Source organism: Salvelinus sp. IW2-2015, linkage group LG18 (genome assembly GCF_002910315.2).
Source record: "Salvelinus sp. IW2-2015 linkage group LG18, ASM291031v2, whole genome shotgun sequence".
NCBI classification, from domain to species: domain Eukaryota; kingdom Metazoa; phylum Chordata; class Actinopteri; order Salmoniformes; family Salmonidae; genus Salvelinus; species Salvelinus sp. IW2-2015.
The window spans coordinates 57,372,012-57,398,990 of record NC_036858.1 but is presented as its reverse complement, the minus strand read 5'-3'; the positions used below and the strand labels follow the sequence as shown (position 1 = coordinate 57,398,990).

The 26,979-nt window shown below is 41.7% G+C and overlaps 1 protein-coding gene across 1 annotated transcript; it reads right to left on the bottom strand.

Moving 5' to 3' along the window:
• Window positions 1–949: 949 nt before the first annotated feature.
• Window positions 950–25,958, bottom strand: LOC111977637 (ectonucleotide pyrophosphatase/phosphodiesterase family member 7). The gene is made up of 6 exons (XM_024007179.2): window positions 25,435–25,958; window positions 10,038–10,183; window positions 9,231–9,863; window positions 8,771–9,014; window positions 3,821–3,938; window positions 950–3,675 (listed from the first exon to the last, which is right to left on the bottom strand). Exons 1-6 carry the CDS (start codon window positions 25,706–25,708, stop codon window positions 3,615–3,617), a joined length of 1,476 nt encoding a protein of 491 aa, XP_023862947.1. The 5' UTR covers window positions 25,709–25,958; the 3' UTR covers window positions 950–3,614.
• Window positions 25,959–26,979: the final 1,021 nt, after the last annotated feature.

Here is a 26,979-nt window from a genome sequence, read left to right as displayed (position 1 = left end):
TCACATGCACCAAATACGACCTTACCATGAAATGCTTACTTACAAGCCAATAACCAACAATGCAGTTTTAAGAAAATAGTGTGAAGAAAATGGTCATTGGATGAATTGTTCAGCAGTCTTATGGCTTGGGGGTAGAAGCTGTTAAGGAGCCTTTTGGACCTAGACTTGGCGCTCCGGTACCACTTGCCATGCGGTAGTAGAGAACACTCTATAACCTGGTGACTCTAGTCTGGCAATTTTTTATATATCTACGTCATACAGTTCACAAAATATCAACACATGCTCCACCGTTTCCTCCACTAAACACTCATCACACAGACCTGTTTCATGTCTCCCCATTATCCACAAAGTGGCATTCAAACCTGTGTGGCCAAACTGTAGTCTACTCCACACAACTTCCTCTCTCTCTTACATCCCATACTCCCCACCTCTTCCTTTACTGACCGATGCGCACAATAAAATTGCCTCCCCTTACTACTAGCATCCCACTCCCTTTGCCAAAGCTCGAGCCCTTTTGCCCGGATCAAGGACTTGATGTCCCTGAGGCCCAGAGGGACCTGAATATCTACCCTCTCTCATCACAGCACACTCAGCCACCACGTCGGCCTTCTCATTACCCTCCACACCCACATGGGTGGGAACCCAGCAAAAGTTTACCACCACTCCAATTCCATGAACAGCACCATCATCCCCACAAACAAGTCTCCCCTTTCCAACCTTCCCGTCTTCACACTAATAAACACTGCAGCCGAATCCGAGCAGATCACCACTCAGTGGTTTCACCTCCTCCACTCATCTCAAACCTATAATCATGGCCATCAACTCGGCCGCATAGACTGACACATAATCAGTTAAACACTTACTGAAATCTTGTTTACAGTGCATTCAGAAAGTATGTAGACCCCTTTACTTTTTCCACATTTTGTTACGTTACAGCCTTATTCTAAAATGGATTCAACCTTTTTATTTTATCAATCTACACACAATACCCCATAAAGAAAAATTAAAAAATGTTTTTTAGGAATGTTTGCACATCTCTTAAAATTAAAAAACAGAAATACCTTATTTACATAAGTATTCAGACCCTTTGCTATGAGGCTCGAAATTGAGCTTGATCATCCCTTAAGATGTTTCTACAACTTGATCGGAGTTCACCTGTGGTAAATTCAATTGATTGGACATGATTTGGAAAGGCACACACCTGTCTTTATAAGGTTGCACAGTTGACAATGCATGTCAGACCAAAAACCAAGGCACGAGGTCAAAGGAATTGTCCGTAGAGCTCCGAGACAGGATTGTGTCAAGGCACAGATCTGGGAAAGGGTACCAAAACATTTCTGCAGCATTGAAGGTCCCCAAAACACAGTGGCCTCCATCATTCTTCAATGGAAGAAGTTTGGAACCACCAAGACTCCTCCTAGACCTGGTCAAACTGAGTAATTGGGGGAGAAGGGCCTTAGAGCTCCAGAGTTCCTCTGTGGAGATGGGAGAACCTTCCAGATGGACAACCATCTCTGCAGCACTCCACCAATCAGACCTTTATGGTTGAGTGGCCAGACGGAAGCCACTCCTCAGTAATAAGGCACATGACTGCCCGCTTGGAGTTTGCCAAAAGGCACCTAAAGGACTCTCAGGCCATGAGAAACAAGATTCTCTGGTCTGATGAAACCAAGATTTAACTATTTGGCCTGAATGCCAAGCGTCACTTCTGGACGAAACCTGGCACCATCCCTACGGTAAAGCATGGTGGTGGAAGCAACATGCTGTGGGGATGTTTTTCAGCCACAGGGACTGGTAGATTAGTCAGGATCGAGGCAAAGATGAACGGAGCAAAATACTGAGAGATTCTTGATGAAAACCTGCTCCAGAGTGAAGGTTCACCTTCCAACAGGACAATGACCCTAAGCACACAGCCAATACAATGCAGGAGTGGCTTCGGGACATGTCTCTGAATGTCCTTGAGTGGCCCAGCCAGAGCTCGGACATGACCTATAAATAGCTGTGCAGCAACGCTCCCCATCCAACCTGACAGAGTTTGAGAGGACATGCGAAGAAGAATGGGAGAATCTCCACAAATACAGGTGTGCAAAGTTTGTAGCGCCATACCCAAGATGACTTGAGGCTGTAATTGCTGCCAAAGGTGCTTCAACAAAGTACTGAGTAAAGGATCTGAATACTTATGTAAATCACATGGAATAGCCTTAATTTCTCATAACAAGTATAGACTGACGAGTTTCAGAAGAAAGGTCTTTGTTTCTGGCCATTTTGAGCCTGTAATCGAACCCACAAATGCTGATGCTCCAGATACTCAACTAGTCTAAAGGCGGACAGTTTATGGCTTCTTCAATCAGAACAACAGTTTTCAGCTGTGCCAACATATTTGGAAAAGGGTTTTCTAATGATCAATTAGCCTTTTAAAATTATAAACTTGGATTAGCTAACACAACGTGCCATTGGAACACAGAAGTGATGGTTGCTGATAATGGGCCTCTGTACGCCTATGTAGATATTCCCTAAAAAAACAATAGACAATAGTCATTTACAACATTAGCAATGTCTATTCTGTAATTTAGAAGAAAAAAAAAGAAGCTTTTCTTTCAAAAACAAGGACATTTCTAAGTGACCCCAAACTTTTGAACGGTAGTGTAGTTACTGCAGTCAAAACATGCTGGAACTAAGCCAAAGTGCAGTAACTTTAGTTACTGCTGTTTGCCTTGGTTTCTACTTTTGTAGTTACTGCAAATTTCACATTCCATTTTCTCTGACTGAACAAAATTGAACCAGGACACATTGTCACAAGAATAAAATACAGATGCTACAGAGCCTGATTTCAGTCTTAACTCAATTTTGACCAAAAGGGTAGTTACTGCATTTTGCCTTTGTAGGGGAGATTAGTGTGTAAGCTTGTAGACTTGGGAGGATGCAGGTTTTTTTCTTGGTGGCAATGTGGCCTTTGGTTTATTTTTGTATATACAGTACTGTATGTATTTTGGTCACCATTTAGAAATAACAATAATCTGATTGGGCAGCTGCACAGTAAAATCAATGGTGTACCTTTAACTCTGACAGTGTAAAACATACACTATTTTCAGTGAACATATAAGTCCACTGTACTGGTGTTAAAATAACACTTTTGAAAGTGTTAAATATTGAACTACGCTGCAGTGTTCCCCATTTAACTCAGTGTTCAAAGGAACTCGATTGTGGTGTTTGCATAGCTCCACTGTATAACTCCAAGTTAAGGTTGCTATCTTCTGGGTACATGCATCCGACACCTGGTCAGAAACACATACGTCTCACATTTATGCACACATAAAATCAGGTTACAGACCATGTAGGCCTAAGACCCATAGACATAACGAGTGCAGCATAATCAATAAGCTTGTTATTGGTTTTGAAACATATTGTAGGGTTGAACCGTGTGTGGACATGAAGCCAGGGTTAGAGCTAGGGTTAGAGTTAGGGTGTTGGCCTTCCTGATACACTGATACAGATTTATATTGCATTGGTATAAAAACGACATTCTGTTTGGTTAACCTAGGATATTAGCACTCAAATCACACAGAAGCTCAATAACTTGTTAAACAAATGACTTCCCACAAAGGTAATGGTTTTCAAAAGGAGGTTTGTTTATCGGACTCTTTTTCATTGAGATCCTCGTGGGTGACTTCAGATCTGTAACAGAAAGTGAGGGTAAGGTAGTAGTCAGTACTACAGACGTGTGGTAGTCATGTGAAGATGTTGCTGAGACAGATTACAATAGAATAGAATACAATAAAAAAGTATTGTCCTCTGAGAAGGACATTCAAATGTAGCCTACCTCCGGTCCATTTTAGTCCTTTTCAACATGGCATGAGCTGTGGTGACAACAAACACCAGCGCTAATATACCAGCGACCGATGACAGGCCGATGAATAGATCCCACTGGATGTCCCTGTCTGGAAAACATTTGCAAATAAGTTAGACTATCATAGTGCAGTGTACTGCCAGGAGAAGCAGGACTGAATGCAGTGGGTGTATTCTGAGTGTGTACCACTGGACACACGTGCGCACGCGCGCCTGCCCACATGCACACAAACACAAACTTTAACCTTTTGTAATTTCAGAGTCTTTATGACAAGTTGTGCTACAATCTGTTTGTTGATACACAGCAAATTCTCAGTGTTAAATGAACACTGAAATTGTGAACCCGTATAGACACTGAAAAGTGAACACACTCCTTGGTGTAAAGCTTTATTTCCCAGAGTGCCTTGCCTTTTGAGAGAATTTTTAGAGTTACCACCCATGATTATATTTGTTAGTGACAGAGACATGGTTCTTGCATTCAACCATTTTCAATCCTGTGGACTTCACCAAGTGAGATCCCAAGAGAATGTTATCATTCAAATTGTATTATTAAACACAATACATATTTCATAAGGCCTCATTTTGAGGGCCTATGCTCTAAAACATAACAATTACTTCTGTAAATGTTGAACTAACACTCTTTGGTGTAAAATAACCCCAGTGTTGGTGTTAATAACCAAAGCTAAACCAAAACCAAGCCCATCATTATCAGACTTCACAAAATGCTCTATCGCAGGTTGTTTTTATGAATTATCTGTTTCAATGTCTACGTTTTTTCATTTACATGAATTAATCAATCAATCAATCTTATGCTTCTCAAATATAAATTACATAAATTTTCTTAACTAATCCAATATGTTACTTTTATTTAATTCACCCTTTACTGAAACGGTTGTTCAGGTATATATGCTTTAGGTACTCTCAAATTTCAGTTTTCCCAACCCTGGCGGTCATTCTGAATGCGGTGGGTAATAAAACATTCTGAAGGTTGGATATCCCCAATATGGCTTGATTTCAATAGGAATTACACATCACTTTGCAAGCCAGCATAATGTGACAGGTTGTGTGAATAACCCAACATGTTGGGTTGTTCAGATTACCAAAACATGGGGTAATTTAATAATTTAACCATTAACTGGGTTTTTAATTGGTTTTCTTCTGGGTTCACCAAGCAGCAGGGTCTTTTTAAAGGTCATGAACGGTCAAAATCATGTTTTTCATAAAATTGGATATTCGGATGAAACTAGATCAAAGTATGATGACCAAAGTTAGAAAAATTACTGTTGCTTCTACATTGATAAAGTTATTTTTTTGTTTGTTTTACCTGTATTTAACTAGGCAAGTCAGTTAATAAGAACAAATTCTTATTGATGAAGTTTGATCATAGTTACTGGACTCCTCCCCCATGTCAATCAGTTGGATTATTAAGGGGATAGGGTGACATCACCCTAATTCTAATTGTATTACACCAAAAGCAACATATTTTCTTACCTAGTGTAAATAAGTATTGCCTTGTAACCAACATTGGAGAAGGTGCGTTTGCGGAGGGGCGTGGTTTATATAGCTAAATAGCTACTCTACTGGTGCCAAAACTTGACTGTGGGGTGTCAACAAATATAACTAAAAGTTTATACTATTCATCTATGGCACTATTCATTTGTGCCTGGTATTAGCTAGTTAGTGGCTAGCTAGGTCTTCAGCCAGCATGGAACAAAAGGGAGGGGGGAGGGTCATTGAAATGTTGTCATTGTCATGTTAACACATCCCAGAGATAACATGTAGTGTCGTTTTGTTAGATAAAATCCTTTTTTATATCCCAAAAAGTCTGTATAGTTGGCACCATTGATTTGAGTAATCCAGTCATTCAACTTGCAGAGAAAGGAATCCAAAAATCTACCCCTAAACTTTGTTTCAACAAGTCAAAATAAGTTTGTATTTACTCCTCAGATACCCTAAAATGTCATTAAACTAAAATATATATTTCGGAAAGAAGTACGTTCAATAGGAAACCAATTTTAGCAGCTGCGCAACTTCATCATGACACGCGAAGACACGGATTTGACTGTGTCCTCATACAAAAACTCTTATTTCTTATTCGTTGTTTAAATTCTCATGTACCGAATAAATCGCATGTTGTATTTTATAGCAAGTGTTCCCATGGTATTGCTATGTGCACTCTAGCCAACAGAGCACAGGTGGTGGAGATACATATAAAAAAAAGGAAGTTAAATGTGTTTGCATACCATTTTCAACTCCACTGATGGTTTTCTCAACCAAAAAATTGCATTATATAGCAAGTGTGTACACTTCTGCATTGGCACATGCGCTCTAGATACAGATGCATCTGCATGCTGTTGGCTAGAGCGCACATATAGCCTACGTGATAAGATTATTGTGGACAAAAGAGCAAGATCATTTTTTTCATTTGTCAAACAGCAGCCAAGCATCAATGATCATGTCACCTGAATATGACCCTCGATATTTATTAGAAAGGAGCATCAAGATCACCGTGCACTTTCACCACCCTGTGAAGTTCATTATCATGTATTTCATATGTAGCCTAATAAAGTGCATGCTTCCCCGACGAGTTGTAGTGGGAGGACCACACAACATGTCATCGGGTGACTCCAAGTTCACTTTGATATGAGGGTTATTATATCAATATTTGCTCATAAAAGGGTTTCTTACATAGTTTCTAGCATATTTAATTTTCCAGACACAAAATGTTCCCACCTTGTCTAGCGTGTTTTATTTTGTTGTCATTTGGAAATTTTTCCCGAAAAATGTGCTGTTTCCATCAAGTTTATCATATATGCATAGTCACTTTAACTATACATTCATGTACATACTACCTCAATTGGCCCGACCAACCAGTGCTCCCGCACATTGGCTAACCGGGATATCGGCATTGTGTCCCGCCACCCACCACCCACCAACCCCTGTTTACACTACTGCTACTCTCTGTTCATCATATATGCATAGTCACTTTAACCATATCTACATGTACATACTACCTCAATCAGCCTGAGTAACCGGTGTCTGTATGTAGCCTCGCTACTTTTATAGCCTCGCTACTGTATAGCCTCACTACTGTTTTTCACTGTCTTTTTACTGTTGTTTTTATTTCTTTACTTACCTATTGTTCACCTAATACCTTTTTTGCACTATTGCTTAGTAAGCATTTCACTGTAAGGTCTACACCTGTTGTATTAGGCGCACGTGACAAATAAACTTTGATTTGATTTGATGCCTGTCATGACATTTTATATTTAACATGTACTTTACTTGCATAAAAAGGTTGCATGGAGGGCCTGCGGAGTGGCGCAGTGGTCAAAGGCACTGCATTGCAGTGCTAGAGGTGTCACTACAGACCCAGGTTTGATCCCAGGCTGTGTCGCACCTGGGTGTGACCAGGAGACCCATGAGGCAGCGCACAATTGACCCAGTGTCGTCTGGGTTAGGGGAGGATTTGGCAGGCCGGGATGTTCTTGTTCCATCGCCCTCTGCGACTCCTTGTTGTGGGCCGGGTGCATGTACGCTGACTACGGGCACCAGTTGTACGGTGTTTCCTCTGACACATTGGTGCGGCTGGCTTCTGCGTTAAGCAAGCAGTGCGGCTTGGCAGGATTGTGTTTTAGAGGACACATGGCTCTCGACCTTCGCCTCTCCTAAGTCCGTACGGGAGTTGCAGCGATGGGACAAGACTAACTACCAATCGGTGAGAAAAAGGTAGGATGGAAACCTGGTTAGTGATGCAATTTCAATGTTGTTTGAGTTGCTCTGTGTATCACCAAATTAGCTTGAGATGATTTTAGTACAACACTGCTCACTGCATCCAAGTTTGTTGAGCTATCAGTCAAAGCGCTGTCAGTCAAGGTGAGCTCATGAATATAAGTTCCCCGCCCACTCAGTCTGTCTTTTCAAACTTCCTGGTAGTTAGAAGGAAAGCCATGAGAGAAACATTTTTTTTACTTAACTTTGAGCATTTCTATCCCCCAAAAATATTATGATATTTTAGCCACTCAAAAGCCTATTTTAGATGGGAATCAGAATGTCTGTTCGGGACCTTAAATGATAACATATTCACTCAGAATCTCACTTGGTAAAGTACATAGGACTAAATTGGATGTATGCAACAAGGATGTCTCTGTCACTAACAAATTCAGTCATGTGGTAACTCAATAATTCTCATGAAAACCAAAGCACTCTGGGAAATATGCAAAAAAGCTTTACACAAAGCAGTGTGTAAAGTGTCAATAGTGTCTATATGGGTCCACACTTTAGTGTTCATTTAACACTGGGGAATTTGCTGTGTAGGACACAACCACATGGCGATCATCCTGTTAGATTACGTTCTCATATCAAGGCATAAAACAAGATATGGATCTGCAACATTTACTATCAGAATATGTTATATAGTTTATCAGATACATCTGCACGGGTTCAAGGTTTATAACTAGTAAGGGAAATATTGTTATCATGGGATAGGCATTTTGGTAGATCTTACTGATGTATTCAAAAGATGTTTCTCTATAAAGGCAAAGGTTCAACAATGTGAGATAAGGGTCATATAATTCCCTGGGTAAACTTGAGCAATGGAGTGTAAGAAAAAGACAGCTTATGATTCTGTCCTTGGTCAAGCTAAATTAATTTCCTCAACATTTAAGCTTTTTGTTGTTGAATATTGATTAACTAACCTGTTAACAGTTGATGACAAATAAAAGCTCACTTTCATGTGATCAAAATATGTTTCTTTATTATGAAGCCAAAAGTACAAAAGACTAATGTAATTCCATTGGTAAACCCACTTAATGGGGAATAGGAAAAGTTTATAATTCTGTCCAAGCAGCATTCACATTTTGAATATCCTATGTTGTTCTGCACATAAATGTTCTGTCAATAAATTATAAACTAAAAGGCTTACTCTCATAAGATCCCTGGTCCTTCTTGGGAACCAGCATCTGGCGGGTGACCTCCAGGGACCCATCGTTGACCTCCGGTTTGATGCCCAGGAGGTGGCACATCAGCGGGTACACGTTGACCGTCTCAAAGGGTCCCACAGCCAGGTTCTTCTGGAAGTCAGGCCCTGCAGCTCTGAAGAACGGCTTCATGTCCATCATCTGGTTATCATAGCCGTGCTCTCCCTTGTTGAACTGGACTGGGAAAAACTGTACAGATGATAATGAAAGAGTGCTTATAGGGTTTTAGTGCAGAGATTGCAATGGCTTTTGGTAACAGAACTTCAATGCATGCCATCAAGACAGTATGAAGAGAGTTTGTTCTGACCACATGACCTGATCAGGAAAAATGACGCCCGTCTCCTGAGTAGCGTGTATAAAGAACAACAATATAGTACTGTTAGGACACTGTTTCGGCACACTCACGCCATTGATGACATATCCTTGATCAGCGAAGAGAATCAGGGGCAGGAGGCGAGGGTGGTTACTATAGTGAAGCCTACCAGGCATGTCCTCCTTCTTATACACATGCAGGTGAGGGTGGCCCCCTTTCAGGGCCTGGTACACCTTCTCCAGCATTCCCTCTCTGGGGAGAAGCATTCCTGTTGGTCCATAATCCACAAGTTGGAACTTGATATCCCGGAAGTCAAATCCCGGAATCTCGGACAGGATGATCTCGTCGACCAGGCCATTCCGGAGCACAGTGGTCATTCCGTGATCAGCAGTGATAATGATGTTGAGCCGATCAGAGAGGCCATGATTCCGGGTGGTATCACGGATGTATCCCACGGTCCGGTCCACTTGTTGGACCATCTCCCGGCGCTCCGGGGAATCTGGTCCATACTTGTGTCCCGTTGCATCTGGTTCACCGAAGTACAAAGACACAAAGTCTAGGTCCTCCTTGGAGAACCACTGACCAATCACCTTGTCGATATTGATCCTCCAGTCTGTCTCATTGTTGTGCTCATAGAAACGAGGTTCCACCTGGCTGACCTTTACTCTCTCACCTTTGTAGGTGGCGGCCGTGCCGGGGAAGTGGAGGGAGCCTGCCTTCAGACCCTGCATGGCAGAAAAAAGGGTGAAAATGATTCTAACTTTATTTATAACGGAGCTGTAATACATTACAATTATACAGTAGCTTCAGACCCACCAAGGGATGTGGAAGGAATTAAGAAAGGTGTGAGAGAGAAGAGAGAGTGAGATTATTTGTGTGTTTGTGTGTGTTGCACCCACTTGTCTCTGCGCTGTTATCCAGATGGGCAGACTCCCGTTGTCCCAGTAGGAATCCACAAACTGGGTCATGTAGTACTGTTTCTTCTCCTGGGTCGTAGTGTTGAACCAAATATTGTGGATCACTCCATGGTTCTCTATGTACCGACCTGAGGAACAGAGACAAGCAACAAGCAACAAGCAGTTCCATGGTTAGCGACCTTATAAGTGGGGCTGTGAATGCGGTGTTGATAGACCTCCATTGTCTTGTTGGCTTATAATAGGCCAATAGGACCATGGACACTCATTCATCTCTTCTGGAGCCGGATGGGTTGCAGAATGGTGTCTGTCACAAAGTAAATTATAGCCTAATAGTAATCAGACTCTGGCGTTTGTTATACCATAATGTCTTAAAAACAGAACGTTAACTGCTTTAGCGATATTTTACACTGGGTATACCAAACATTAGGAACATCTTCCTAATATTGAGCTCCACCCCTTTTGCCCTCAGAACAGCCTACATTCGTTGGTGCATGGACTCTACAAGATGTCGAAAACGTTCCACAGGGACGCTGGCCAATATTCCCCCAAAAAATTTGGGCACAAAGAACATTTCAGAGTATGCTGAGCGCAAACTTGAAAATTAATACAATTTTCTGCAACTTCCGGCCCTTTTTACTGTGAACACTGAGGCTACCCCCTTTAAGTTACAAGTAGGCTACTGTGGCTATTTGATCATAATGTAGGCCTACCAGAGTGGCCTACCATCAAAAACAATGATGGAGAAAAATGCATCACATAACATTTTAACATGGAAATATCTGTTCTATCATTCAGCCTACAGTAGTAGCCAATGTGTGGTGTTCAACACTAACATTCCATGAGACTTTTGAAAAAAAACCTGCAGGGATTGAAATGAACCTGTTTATCCACTTGTCCGTCGGTCAAGGAGGTGACTGAAAATGTTGTGTCTGATGCAAGAAACCACTGTACAAAATAAAACTCATTGTTATTCCCATACCATTATTACAGAAAATCAGACAAATTATGTTCTGCCTATTGGCTACTTAGCTTATTCAAGGCTGTCTTAAAATAAAACAAATTCCCCTTTAATTTAGACATAAAAAAGCTCTTTATCTGACTCGCTTTTCAAAGACGGTCCACATTTTGTGCTCTTGTTTGAAGCAACCACTCCCCAATTGTTGACTAGAAATGATCTATAACTGAGCTAATAACTCACTAACTAGCAAAGAATATGAACAAATGTGCACACATGGTAACATGGAGCTCTCACTTTGATCTCAAAACAAGCGCATCTACTTGTGACAGCTCATACTGTAGCCTAAACACAGTCCAGTTCAAAGTGAATGGCACAGATCCATATATGGCAATGACTATCTGCAAATAGGCCGACTGCAGCTCCGATTGGTTATGGCGCACTGGTCTGTGTAGAGTACTGGTTTGTGTAGAATAGTAGCCTGAGTCGTGCTTGTCAATGCAATAGAATCCTATTCCAATTTAGAGTACAAGCATGAATCAAGCCTTTCAATGCAATAGAATCCTACTCCATTGCACTCTGCCTACAAGAAAATCTCTTGCACAGTCAGTTTTTGCATACAAAATCTTGCATAGTTTGTTTTGTTTCGGTATATTACATTGAAAGTGGCTAATATTGCATTGATTTGATCACAATTCCAACAGTAGAGCGAAACGTTGACAGTGTTGACTAAAGGGGAAAACTGTAGAAGGTTGAGTGAATTTCAATCTCGTGCTTCTCTGCACAGGCTCATATTTCTTCTGCACAGCAGTCAGAGGGGAGCTGCGTGTCCATTCGCAGCTTAGAGGGAACATTGATGCTGGCCTATGTTGACTCCAATGCGTCCGAGAGTTGTGTCAAGTTGGCTGGATGTCCTTTGGGTGGTGGGCCATTCTTGATACACACGGGAAAGTTGCAGTTTCTGACACAAACCGGTGCGTCTGGCACCTACTACCATACCTCGTTCAAAGGCACTGTTGTCTTGCCCATTCATCCTCAATGGCACACCTACACAATCCATGTCTCAATTGTCTCAACGTTTAAAAATCCTTCTTTAACCCGTCTCCTCCCCTTTAGCTACACTGATTGAAGTGGATTTAACAGGTGACATCAATAAGGGATCATAACTTTCACCTGGATTCACCTGGTCAGTCTATGTCATGGAAAGAGCAGGTGTTCTTAATGTTTTGTATGCTCAGTATAGATAGCAAACAATTTGTTTGTGGGTAGAGACGGAAGAAAACAGTTCACAGGCACATCGCCACAAGGCCTATTTGACCCGAATAAGAAGCCATTCAGCAATTGGTTTTGCCTTAGAAAATAATTGTGTGTTTATGTTAAGGTGATTTGGGTAGACTTTGCTCTAGGCCTATCAGGCTACTGGCTTAATTGGGCTATAGACAATGCTTCCCTGTGTTTTTTTTCAGGGCTGTCACTTGTAGTAGAACAATCCATGAGTCAAACATCTGTTAAGACTTGTTGCTAGACTATTTTAGACCAAAACATTTTTATCAGGGAGTTACTTTTGGACTTCTATGTTGATAAAATGTTGCAGACAGTGGTTACAAGCAATTGTAAACGCCCATGTTTTAATATGCTTTTTGTGGTGATTTCAATCAAACGATTCTGTTACAAAACGTTTCTTAAAACCTGTTTGGGATAGGGGGAAGCATTTTCACTTTTGGATGAAAAGCGTGCCCAGAGTAAACTGCCTCCTACTCAGTCCCAGATGCTAATATATGCATATTATTAGTAGTATTGGATAGAAAACACTCTGAAGTTTCTAAAACTGTTTGAATGATGTCTGTGAGTATAACAGAACTCATATGGCAGGCGAAAACCTGAGAAAAATCCAACCAGGAAGTGGGAAATCTGAGGTTTGTAGTTTTTGAAAGTTTGGCCTATCGAATACACAGTGTCTATGGGGTCATTATGCACTTCCTAAGGCTTCCACTAGATGTCAACCGTCTTTAGAAACTTGTTTGAGACTTCTACTGTAAAGGAGGGGCTCATAAGTGCTCTTTGAGTGAGTGGTCTGGCAGAGTGCCACAAACTCTGACGCTCGTTCACGTGAGTGGTAGCTCTCGTTCCATGGCTTTTCTACAGACAAAGGATTTCTACGGTTGTAACATTATTGAAGATTTATGTTAAAATCATCCTAAAGATCGATTCTATACATCGTTTGAAATGTTTCTACGGTCTGTAACGGAACTTTTGGACTTTGTCTGGACGTAGTGCTCGCGCCTCATGAAGATGGATTACTGGGCTGAACGCGCTAACAACAAGGAGGAATTTGGACATAAATTATGAACTTTATCGAACAAATCAAACATTTATTGTGGAACTGGGATTCCTGGGAGTGCATTCTGATGAAGATCATCAAAGGTAAGTGAATATTTATAATGCTATTTCTGACTAATGTTGACTCCAACATGGCGGATATTTCTTTGGCTAATTTTGTCGTCTGAGCTCTGTACTCAGATTATTGCATGGTGTGCTTTTTCCGTAAAGTCTTTTTGAAATCTGAATCAGCGGTTGCATTAAGGAGAAGTCTATCTTTAATTCTGTGAATAACACTTGTATCTTTTATCAATGTTTATTATGAGTATTTCTGTGAAATGATGGCTCTCTGGTGGCTCTCTGCAAAATCACCGGATGTTTTGGAAGCAAAACATTACTGAACGTAACACACCAATGTAAACTGAGATTGTTGGATATAAATATGCACTTTATCAAACAAAACATACAGTACATGTATTGTGTAACATGATGTCCTATGAGTGTCATCTGATGAAGATCATCAAAGGTAAGTGATTCATTTTATCTATATTTCTGCTTTTTGTGACTCCTATCTTTGGCTGGAAAAATGGCTGTGTGTGTTTTTGTGACTTGGCTCTGACCTAACATAATCATATGTTGTGCTTTCGCTGTAAAGCCTTTTTGAAATCGGACACGATGGGTAGATTAACAAGAAGTTTATCTTTCATTTGGTGTATTGCACTTGTTAATGTGTGTAAGTTACATATTTAAAAAAATAATAATTGAATTTCCCGCGCTGCCTTTTCAGCGGAATGTTGTCGGAATGTTGTCGATGATGTTGTCGATACCTATGATGAAAATTACAGGCCTCTCTCATCTTTTTAAGTGGGAGAACTTGCACAATTGGTGGCTGACTAAATACTTTTTTGCCCCACTGTATGTTGTGAGGAAAATAGAATGAGTGGTCAAAGAGTTTTTGTGTTTGTTAAAAGCAGAGACAACTTCATGCAATGTGGTTTGAAAATGTGTGGTAGGTGGCGATTATATCTAATTGTAGGCTATTCATAAAGTTAGCTTTTGCGTGCGGCACTGGAAACAGGATACACTCTTTACAAGCAATACGGGACAGCATGTCAATATGTGTTGTTCTGTGATTAGGGTGAAGTTGGTTATGTATATTAGCGGTGTTTGTGTAATAGTATGTATCCTACCGGTATGTGTACATTGTACATGTGTGCAGCAATAGCCAGGATTGGGTAGGTTACTTTCTAAATGTTATCCGTTAGATACTAGTTACCTGTCCAAAATTGTAATCAGTAATGTAACTTTTGGATTATTCATATTTTTTATTTTACCTTTATTTAACTAGGCAAGTCACTTAAGAACAAATTCTTATTAACAATGACGGCCTGTCAGAAGGCAAAGGCCTCCTGCGGGGACGGGGGCTAGGATTAAAAATAAAATTAAAATATAGGACAAAACACACATCATGACAAGAGAGACACCACAACACTACATAAAGAGAGACCTGAGATGACAACATAGCATGACAGCAACACATGAAAACACAGCATGGTAGCAACACAATATGACAACAACATGGTAGCAACACAACATGGCAGCAGTACAACATGGTAGCAGCACAAAACATGGCACAATAATTATTGGGTAATCTAGAAGAAAAAGAAACGCACACCTATTTAGGCGAGGTGCTGGCTAGCGGAGTAGAAAACTTAAAAATAAAGGAGATGCAAAAATATTTAATTGTTGGTCAATTAAATATTTTTGCATCTGAGCTCCTAGAGTGTGCGGCTCTCCTTTATTTTTAAACAATCATTATTGGGCACAGACAACAGCACAAAGGGCAAGAAGGTAGAGACAACAATACATCAGTCGAAGCAGCTAAAACTGTCAGTAAGAGTGTCCATGATTGAGTCTGAATGAAGAGATGGAGATAAAACGGTCCAGTTTGGGTGTTTTTTGTAGCTCGTTCCAGTCGCTAGTTGCAGCGAACTGAAAAGAGGAGTGACCCAGGGATGGTGTGCTATGGGGATCTTTAACAGAATGTGACTGTTAAAGAATGAGTGTTGTATGTGGAGGATGAGGGCTGCAGTAGGTATGTCAGATAGGGGGGAATGAGTACTAAAAGGGTTTTATAAATAAGCATCAACCTCTCGAGAGCACCCTTACCTGCCTTTCTATAAATGACTTCTCCGTAATCTAGCATGGGTAGTGTCGTGTATTTGGCATCATTAAAGGTGAAGACTGTTATTTTATCAAATCAATTCTCTGTAATTATTATTACGTGATTAAACTAATTATGTACATTTAATTAACTAGGAAGTCGGGGCACCACGATGCCCTCAATCTCAAACAAAATATCAAGGAAACCACCAGGTACAACCCAAAATCCGTAAACATGGGCACCCTCAAAGATATTATCCTGACCAACTTGCACTCCAAATACATCTCTGCTGTTTTCAATCAGGATCTCAGCGATCACTGCCTCATTGCCTGCATCCGCTATGGGTCCGCGGTCAAACGACCACCACTCATCACTGTCAAACGCTCCCTAAAACACTTCTGCGAGCAGGCCTTTCTAATCGACCTGGCCCGGGTATCCTGGAAGGATATTGACCTCATCCCGTCAGTAGAGGATGCCTGGTCGTTCTTTAAAAGTAATTTCCTCACCATCTTAAATAAGCATGCCCCTTTCAAAAAATGTAGAACTAAGAACAGATATAGCCCTTGGTTCACTCCAGACCTGACTGCCCTRGACCAGCACAAAAACATCCTGTGGCGGACTGCAATAGCATCGAATAGTCCCCGCGATAAGCAACTGTTCAGGGAAGTCAGGAACCAATACACGCAGTCCGTCAGGAAAGCAAGGCTAGCTTTCTCAAACAGAAATTTGCATCCTGTAGCTCTAACTCCAAAAAGTTTTGGGACACTGTAAAGTCCATGGAGAACAAGAGCACCTCCTCCCAGCTGCCCACTGCACTGAGGCTAGGTAACACGGTCACCATCGATAAATCCATGATAATCGAACATTTCAATAAGCATTTCTCTACGGCTGGCCATGCTTTCCTCCTGGCTACCCCAACCCCGGCCAACAGCTCCGCACCCCCGCAGCTACTTGCCCGAGCCTCCCCAGCTTCTCCTTCACTCAAATCCAGATAGCAGATGTTCTGAAAGAGCTGCTAAACCTGGACCCGTACAAATCAGCTGGGCTAAACAATCTGGACCCTCTCTTTCTAGAATTATCCGCTGCAATTGTTGCAACCCCTATTACTAGCCTGTTCAACCTCTCTTTCGTATCATCCAAGATCCCTAAAGGTTGGAAAGCTGCCGCGGACATCCCCCTCTTCAAAGGGGGTGACACTCTAGACCCAAACTGTTATAGACCTATATCCATCCTGCCCTACCTTTCTAAAGTCTTCGAAAGCCAAGTCAATAATCACTGACCATTTCGAATCCCACTGTACCTTCTCCGCTGTGCAATCCGGTTTCCGATCTGGTCATGGGTGCACCTCAGCCACGCTCAAGGTACTAAACGATATCATAACCGCCATCGATAAAAGACAGTACTGTGCAGCCGTCTTCATCGACCCGGCCAAGGCTTTCGACTCTGTCAATCACCATGTTCTTATCGGCAGACTCAATAGCCTTGGTTTCTCAAGTGACTGCCTCGCCTGGTTCACCAACTACTTCGCAGACAGAGTTCAGTGTGTCAAATCGGAGGGCCTGTTGTCCGGACCTCTGGCAGTCTCTATGGGGGTACCACAGGGTTCAATTCTCGGGCCGACTCTTTTCTCTGTATATATCAACAATGTCGCTCTTGCTGCAGGTGATTCCCTGATCCACCTCTACGCAGACGACACCATTCTGTATACATCTGGCCCTTCTTTGGACACTGTGTTAACAAACCTCCAAACGAGCTTCAATGCCATACAACACTCCTTCCATGGCCTCCAACTGCTCTTAAACTCTAGTAAAACCAAATGCATGCTTTTCAACCGTTTGCTGCCCGCACCCGCCCGCCCGACCAGCATCACTACTCTGGACGGTTCTGACCCAGAATATGTGGACAACTACAAATACCTAGTTGTCTGGCTAGACTGTAAACTCTCCTTCCAGACTCAAATCAAACATCTCCAATCCAAAATGAAATCTAGAATTGGCTTTCTATTTTGCAACAAAGCCTCCTTCACTCACCCTAGTAAAACTGACTATCCTACCGATCCTCGACTTCAGCGATGTCATCTACAAAATAGCTTCCAATACTCTACTCAGCAAACTGGATGCAGTCTATCACAGTTCCATCCGTTTTGTCATCAAAGCCACTTATACCACCCACCACTGCGACCTGTATGCTCTAGTCGGCTGGCCATCGCTACATATTCGTCGCCAGACCCACTGGCTCCAGGTCATCTATAAGTCTATGCTAGGTAAAGCTCCGCCTTATCTCAGCTCCCTGGTCACGATAACAACACCCACCCGTAGCACGCGCTCCAGCAGGTATATCTCACTGTTCATCCACAAAGCCAGCATGTCCTTTGGCCGCCTTTCCTTCCAGTTCTCTGCTGCCAGTGACTGGAACGAATTGCAAAAATCGCTGAAGCTGGAGACTTACATTTCCCTCACTAACTTTAAACATCAGCTATCTGAGCAGCTAACCGATCGCTGCAGCTGTACATAGTCCATCTGTAAATAGCCCACCCAATCTACCTACCTCATCCCCATATTGTTTTTATTTACTTTTCTTCTCTTTTGCACACCAGTATCACTACTTGCACATCATCATCTGCTCATCTATCACTCCAGTGTTAATCTTCTAAATTGTAATTACTTCGCTACTATGGACTGTTTATTGCCTTACCTCCTCACACCATTTGTACACACTGTATATAGACTTTATTTTTTTCTATTGTGTTATCGACTGTACGCTTTTTTATTCCATGTGTAACTGTGTTGTTGTTTGTCGCACTGCTTTGCTTTATCTTGACCAGGTCGCAGTTCTAAATGAGAACTTGTTCTCAACTGGCCTACCTGGTTAAATAAAGGTCAATTTAAAAAAATAAAAGGGCAGAACATGAGACGGGAGTAGAAATTAACGTCGGCATTGTTTAATGCGTTTCACTGGAAGAAAATTCCAAGCATTTCAACGTAGGTAAGCATGGGGGGTTACAGGTGCCCTAAAGGGACTAAACTAGAATATCAATACACAACATATTACTCCCCCTTTACTTTTGATGACTCATTAGGAAAAAGTAAATATTCACTGTTTTGCCTATTGTTTTCATTTTAACAGTTCTCTTAAAACTTCTTCTTAATAGGGGGGCGCTGTTTTCACTTTGGAAAAAATCGTGCCCAAATTAAACGGCCTCGTACTCTGTTCTAGATCATACAATATGCATATTATTATTACTATTGGATAGAAAACACTCTGAAGTTTCTAAAACTGTTTGAATTATATCTGTGAGTAAAACAGAACTCATTTGGCAGCAAACTTCCAGACAGGAAGTGAAAATTCTGAAAAAGGGGCTCTGTGTCAGGGCCTGCCTATTCAACTGGCTTATATTTATGGATCTGTATGCACTTCATACGCCTTCCACTAGATGTCAACAGGCAGTAGAAGTTTGAATGGGGTGTCTAGCTTGATGTGAGGCCGAATAAGAAGCTTTGTGGAGTGACAGGGTCCGCTCTTTGTAGTTTTCACACTGCGCGCCGGGGACCTCACATTGTCTTCTGAAAAAGCGTTCGTATAACACGACGAATTTGCTCCGGCTCGATTTTATTGGAATACATATGAGAAGAAAATCATAAAGTAGGATTTTTCAACGAGTTTGACGCAGTTATTCGACGTTTATTGGGAATTTTTGGAGTTTTTCGTTCCAGGCGCAAGAGTTGAATGGGGCATGTTCGCGACACAATGCTAGCCAAAGTTTAATTCGCCAGAAGAATGGACATTCTAAAGCCAAACAACGATTATTCTGGACTAGGACTCCTTGATCAAACATTCTGATGGAAGATCACAAAGGTAAGAGAATATTATGATGTTATTCGTATTTTTTGTGGTAATGTTGGCCCAAACAAGGCGGAGAATATGGAGCCGTATGCACAATACTGCATGCTGTATGTTGTACTAAAGTTATTTTTAACAAATCTAACACAGGCGGTTGCCATTAAGAACCAGTGTAATCTTTTTATTTGCCATACAACAAGTATTTTTTGTAAAGTTTATGATGAGTTCGTTGGGTTAGATTAGGTGACTGGTCAAATAATCTCCGGACATTTTGGCGTATTGTGCTACGTATTCACAATGTAAAACCAGGATTTGTACCTGCTAAAATATGCACATTTATCAACAAAACATAAATGTATTGTATAACAATGATGTTATAAACTGTCATTATGATGAAGTTGCCAAGGTTAGTGATTAATTTTAATCTCTATTTCTGGGTTTTGTGAAAGCTATTTTGGCGGTGAATAAATGGCGTGTTGTGTGTTTGGCTAATTGTGGTGACTAATAGAATATATATTGTGTTTTTCCCGCTGTAAAACACTTAAAATCTGAAATATTGGCTGATTCACAAGATGTTTTTTTTCATTTGCTGTACACCATGTATTTTTCATAAATGTTTTATGATGAGTATTTAGGTATTTCACGTTGCCTCTGTAATTATTGGCTGCTTTGGTGCTATTTGTGATGGTGGCTGCAATGTAAAACTACGATTTATACCTCCAAATATGCACATTTTCGCGAACAAAACATAAAATGTATTGTATAACATGATGTTATAAGACTGTCATCTGATGAAGTTGTTCAAGGTTAGTGATTAATTTAATCTCTATTTGTGGGTTTTGTGAAAGCTACGTATGCGGTGGAACATGGTGAAAACATGGCGTTGTGTGTTTGGCTATGTGTGGTGAGCTAATATAAATACATATTGTGTTTCTGGTAAAACATTTTAAAAATCGGAAAATGATGGCTGAATTCACAAAGATGTTTATCTTTTCATTTGCTGTATTGGACTTGTGATTTCATGAAATTATATTATATGATATCCCTGTCCCGTTAGGCTAGGCCTATGCTAGTCAGCTTTTTTTTTGATGAGGGAGGATCCCGGATCCGGGGAGGGAGAACTCGTTGGAGGTTAATTATAAATGAACTGTTCAGAATAGCCTTTTCTAAACTAGGGAAAGAGGGTTCCCAGACTTAAACCCTGGGGTGTATTCTGCCCCAATGTCAGAGGTTAGTCTGAACTAAATAGTCAACCTGTCAGGGGGTTGTCTTTCTCTTGCAGGGTATGAGACGTACAGGTGAGTCTACAGTCACAGTTGTCTCTGAGTCTGAGTGGTGATGGTGTATGCCGAGACTGGGGTGCAACAGTACCCTGATTATGCACTCTGGCTGGTTCAGGTGAGTCTGGAGCACTTTCCACATTTGTAGGTTGCCTGCAGTGGATGTTCAGGTGATGGTTCATAGTCATGGTAGGTCTCAGTAGCTGATCTTGGTTTGTCACTTGACAGGAGTCATCTCTGAGTTGGTTCCTGGCAACAGTTGATCCACATGTCTCCTCCAGATGATGTGTTACCAGATGTGTGAACTATGTAAGGACCAGGCCCTGTTTGTGCAACCACTGTGGCTGGTATCCACTTTGGACCTTTGCAGTAGTTCCGAGCAAGAACTCTCTCTCCAGCTATGAAGCTTCTGTCTTTTGCTTTACTCTATCTCTCCACCTGTGCTCTCTGTTGTGTCTGTACAACCTGTTTAGTCTTTGGAGGTCTCAGGAGGTCGAGTCACGTGCGAAGCTGTCTTTTCATCATGGCTGACGCGGGTGCCACTTTGGTTGTAGCGTGGGGAGTGTTTCTGTAGGTTAACAGGAATGTGTTTACATGTCTATTGAGGGAGCCTTGTGATGATTTTAAAGCTTGCTTCATCGTTTGGACAAACCTTTCAGCGAGGCCGTTCATTGCAGGGTGAATCGGCGCTGACTTGATTCAGTGCCCTGAATGGAGTTCTTCAAGCACTTGTCTTCTCAGTGGTGGCGGTATGATGACTCGAAAACCCCATAGCAAGCATCCAAACTGAACTGTGAGCTCGTTTCTCCTCACTAGGTAAGGTTGTAGGCTGTCCGACAGCTTCTTTTCCATGAGTAACAATGTCCACGACCTCAGACATCACTGGATCAGTGTGGGTGAACTTTTTAACTTGGACAGATGTAACTGGGGCATTCGTCACTTCCTTGAAGTAGAAGATTTCAGCCTGGGAGTGCTCAGTGTGTGTGACAGGTAAGGAAAGCCTTGAGAGGCTGTCTGCATTGCAGTGCTGTTCAGACCTTCTGTACTTGATATCGTACTGGGGAGCAGATAACAATAATGCCGATCGCTGCATGCGGCTGGCTGCAAGCGACGGAATGCCGCTGTGGGGACTAAAGATGGAGGTAAGGGGTCTATGGTCCGTCAGCAGTGTGAATCGTCGGCCAAACAGAAACTGATGAAATGTCTTAACTACAAACAAAATGGCGAGTGCTTCACGCTCTATCTGTGCATAATTGCTCTCGGCTTTACTTAAGGTCCATGATGCGAAAGCAATTGGCCTGTCTTCACCCGATGGCGTGATTTGTGAGACAACCGCACCAACGCCATAAGGTGATGCATCACATGCCAACTGTAATGGAAAGTTGGGGTTGAAGTGGGTTAGGGCCTCTGACTGAGCTGTTATCACTTGAAGGCCTCCTCGCATCTGTCTGTCCACTTCCACTGTTTGGTTTTGTTCAAAAGTTAATGCAGTGGCTTTAACATGTTAGCTAGGTTTGGCACAAACTTTGTGTAGTATGTCAGTAGTCCTAAGAATGATCTCAGCTGACTCACGTTCTGTGGGGATGGAGTTTCCGCATCGGCCTTCACCTTCGATGGCACCTTGTGGAGCCCCAAACTGTCGATGATGTGGCCCAGGTACTCAACAAAGGGCCGGAAAAACTCGCATTTGTCCTTCCGGACCCTCAGACCGTACTCTTCCAATCTCTGTAGTGTAGCGTTCAGGTTTCTCATGTGCTCCTACCTGTCTTTGCCGGTGATGAGTAGATCATCGAGGTAACATTGGACCCCAGTAAGCCCGCTCAGTATCTGGTCCATAGCTCTCTGAAACAAGGCCGGAGCTGAGGTGATTCCTAAAGGAAGCCTCCGGTACCTGTACAGTCCTTTGTGAGTCACCATGATCAACAGTTCTTGTGACTCTTGGTCCACATGCATCTGTAGATAGACTTATGTCAGGCCTATCTTACTGAATTTTTGTCCTCCAGCTAAACCAGAAAAGAGGTTGTCAATGTCGGGTAGTGGATATTTTTCAGCAGCCAAGACTGGGTTATTGGTGACTTTGAAATCACCATAGAGTCTAAGTGATCCATCTTTTTTTATGACTGGAACAGCGGGTGTAGCCCATTCACTAACATTCACTGGATCCAATACTCCACTCTCGACTAGTCAGTTTAGCTCAATTTCAACTTTTGGTTTTATGGCGTATGGGACAGGTCTAGCTTTGAAGCATTTTGGCTTGCTGTCTGGTTTCAGGGTCAGTTTAACTGTTATGTCCTTCACACTGCCAAGTTCTCCTTTGAACACATCCGTGTGTTTCCTCAATATTCCTTGTAGGTTTGTGTCCTCTTTTGCAATCATGTGAATTTCCTGCCAGTTTAGTTTGATATTTTCCAGCCATGTGCGTCCTAGCAATGCTGGATGATTGCCTTTCACAATATAGAGTGGTAGCTTTACCTTCTGTTTGTTGAGCTCCACTGTAACAATCACGCTTCCTCTCACTGGAACAATCTCACCGGTGTATGTTTTCAGCGTCATCTTTGTGGGCTGTGGTGTGAGGTGATGTAGTTTCTCCTTGTATACAGCCTCAGACAGCAAAGATATGGCTGCTCCAGTGTCCACTTGCATCCGTACTGCGTTTCCATCCAATATCCGTGTTTATTGTCTGAAATGGACAAAACATACCCCTTCAGACAGGGTATCACTTTGTTCATCCTCTGTGTGCTCCATTTTATGCACTTTCTTTTTGTACTCCCTGAAGTCGCTTTTCCTTTGTTCAGTACTTTTGTTTGATTGTCTCTTTTTGTTTTTACATGCACGTTCGATTTGACCCTTTTTTCCACAACTTCTGCAGTCTAAGTCTTTGCACCAACACTCTTCTGCTTGGTGACCTGGTTTCCCACAGCGATAGCATGCCTTGTTTTTTAACTCCGTAGACACCGTGTGCACTTGGGTCGATGCAGTTAGCTGTTGTGTGTCTCTGCAATGTTAAGTTACTCTCAGTCAAAAGGCGTTTCTGAATTGCCTCGCTGCTCATGCCACACACTAACCTATCTTGTATAGTGTCACTTATTGTTCGCCCAAATTCACAGTGTTCAGATAACTGTTTGAATACAGCCACAAACTGAGAGATTGATTACCCCTCCTCTTGATTTCTCTTATGAAACCTGAATCTCTCTGCAATTATCAGTGGTTTGGAGAATAATGTCCTTTTAAGGTAGCCATTTCATCATATGATTTATCACCAGGTTTATCAGGCGTTACTAGGCTGCGCAGTAGATTGATGTTTTTCCTCCCATAACAGTCAAAAATGTTGGCACAACGACTTCTGCTTTAATTCCATTTGCCAACACAAAGTACTCAAAACGTTCTGTGCAAGAACTCCATTGTTCCACAGATTCATCAAATGTTCCTATATTTCCAACCAATACAGACATTTTCGGTTTATTTTTCTTATTTTTCTTTCTTACACTTTTCAGACGGTCCCTTACTCCCAGACCCTTTTTTTAGTATTTTAACTCACGATGACTTCACTTTCTCCCTCAGCTAAACTCTTCATATCCCTCACATCAAAAGTTAGCTAGCTTCACTTGACTGGCTAGCTCCACGTTTTGTTTGCGTCTTTCTACAGCGGAAGAAATTACGAATTTAACTCAGACTTTCTGCCGAAGATAATGAGCACAAATGTGAGAACGTTTCTTCCTCGTCGCCAGTTTTGTTGTATAGCACACTGTATTACTTTTACAACTAAAATAAGGACAGGACATGAGACGGGAGTAGAAATTAACGTCGGCATTGTTTAATGCGTTTCACATGAAGAACATTCCAAGCATTTCAACGTAGGTAAGCAAGGGGGGTTACAGGTGCCCTAAAGGGACACTACTACATATAATGATATGATACAATTATCTCTTTACATCTTTATAATTTTGAAGTCCAAAAGATTATGAGTGGCAACTACAGATAGCCCCTTTAACTCTATCAAAAGTGTGCAAGTTTGAGCATGTGTCCCATTAGGCCTATGGATTTTTTTTATCAGCATGAATTGGATTGAGCAATAAAAGCCAGATTTTTATTCCATAGGCTGGGAACCGCACTATGCAGCTGTTGCAAGAGCACATTTTTCACTCGCTGTCCACTGGTTTCAAAAACAATGATTAATAGGCAGCTTAAACTTCTTGATTTCAACGATTATTGGGTTCAAATACACATTTAGATTTTTGAACAGCCATCCACAACAACCACAATCCGTATGGCACAAATAGCTAAATGAGAGCGCAGCAGTGTGACTCACGTCAATGTTCTATGTATAAACAATAAGTGATATCCGTATCGCTGTAAACTACACCATTGCTTTCATCCTTACCTGCAAGCGTTTATTGAAATTGGATAATATTTAGATGACGACAGCAGTCGCACCATTGGAAGACATAGTTTGGACTGTACAGCAGCCTACAAAAGCCTATTCCTGCTCTTTTCCCGCAATCCATCAAACACATTTTGTGTGTCATCATAGCGGTCTCTGACTTGTGGTCAGACATGCTCAGGTGGAACAAACTTAAATTTGCGCCATTTTTCAATGCTGATTTGAATGTTATTGACAAAACAGAGAAGTGTCAAAGAATTTTTTTCGTGACATCCTTTCTGAATTTAAAAGTAATCCTTGATGTTATCATCTAGTTAACAAATATATATCTGTAATTTGATTACAATATTTTTGCTGGTAATGTAACGGATTACAGTTACCGTTTTTTTTGTAATCCCTTACATGTAATTCGTTACTCCCCAACCCTGGTAATAGTTTACCTGTGAGCAGGGTGAAGTGTGTGGGGCTGGTGATGGTGAGGTAGGGGGGTGTGACGTAGGCAGCCCTGACGCCGCCCAGGCCCATCGTGTCCAAGTGAGGGGTGTCCACATCCCTGTCATAGTCCCAGCGGAACCCATCGAATGAGATGAGCAGCAGCTTGTTGTTTCTGGAGCTCCTGTGGGGAGAATCCACTCCAGGGAGGGAGCCTTGGTGTGGGGCAGCCAGAGAGGGAGAGAGGGCCAGTAGGCTGAGGAGACCTAGCCTTAGCAGCATGCCTTGTGCTTCACGGTCACCTCAGGATCACAGTCAATGGTGATATGTCCCACAATAACCCACAATATGTCCAAAACACTTTGTAGTCGCACCAGAGTCCAAGCAAAACTTCAACTCTAAGCCGTCTGACTAACCTCTAGCTCACTACTCTGAGCACCAGCACTACTGACTGACAGACTCTGTCCTGTAGCTTCCTACACTTCAACTGACTATGTGCAATCACACTCTGATACACTTCATACCTACCGAGATAAAGAGCAAACACACTCACTGCATGCTGCAAGAGATAAGATATTATTTTATCTCTCTCACCCTATCGCTATCAGAGCATAAATCCACCTTTTGAGGTTTATTATACAGGCCCTGTTCTACTACCTTTCTCATCACCACTATTACAGTTATATGGTTCATCTAAATTGATCTGAGGTTGTGTGTGTGTGCTTATTTTCTTTGAATAGTTGTGTTTTAGTTTAGTCATTATAGCGTTCTCTTATGTATGAATTATTTTTATGACCAAAAGTAGGATACCCTTTTTTCTAATAACCTCTATTACCCACCAGGTGGGGACAGTACTTCATTGATGATACATGGGATGCTGTTGAACTCTGCAGTCTGTCAGCTGGAACTGGAACTCACTGCTGGAGTTTCTGGGGTGCATTTAGTTGTCGCATTTAGTCGTTGCAGACCGCAGAAAAACATTTTGCAACGGAAGCCGTTAACTCCAAATGGAAAACATTTTGCAACGAAAACTAGAGTTTTTATTGGACCAATTCAGCTAGGTTTCTCCCTGTTTTGTTATGTTTGCTTCCATTTGTTTATGTTTGGCTCCTAGTGAATACACCCCAGGTAATCCCCACCTCCTCCCAGATATCCTCAACTCCTTTCATCCCTCTATTCTATATCTCCCCCTCTCTCTTCCTCTCATTCCCTCTCTTTCTGGTCATGCTTGACTTGGCAAATGTATGACATTATCATATATTACTATATAGAAATGTAATGTATGTATTACATTTTATGTAATGGAATGTAATGTATGTACCCCTGGAGAGAGAAAGAGAATAAGTTAAGTATGATTTCAATGATAATTTTATGACTTAAATCGGTTATAACCGGCGTATAAGTGGAAACCAGTATGAGATAAAGTTAATTTCAGGATTTAAAAGTTGAGTTTGACATTTATGGGTTTGCTGTGTCAACTGTGTATTTAATGGCCTTTTTATGGAGTTTGTGTGTGTGTGTACGTACGTGTGATACAGGTTGGAAGGGATTGG

Bases quoted from the DNA above. Each gene is read 5' to 3' on its own strand.
- LOC111977637 (XM_024007179.2), bottom strand. From the start codon at position 25,708: ATGCTGCTAAGGCTAGGTCTCCTCAGCCTACTGGCCCTCTCTCCCTCT. The intron at 3,939-8,770 runs GTAAGCCTTTTA...AATGTTTTCCAG, and splicing joins GGACCAGGGATCTTATGAGA to ACAGGGACATCCAGTGGGAT. The intron at 3,676-3,820 runs GTAGGCTACATT...TTTCTGTTACAG, and splicing joins AGGACTAAAATGGACCGGAG to ATCTGAAGTCACCCACGAGG.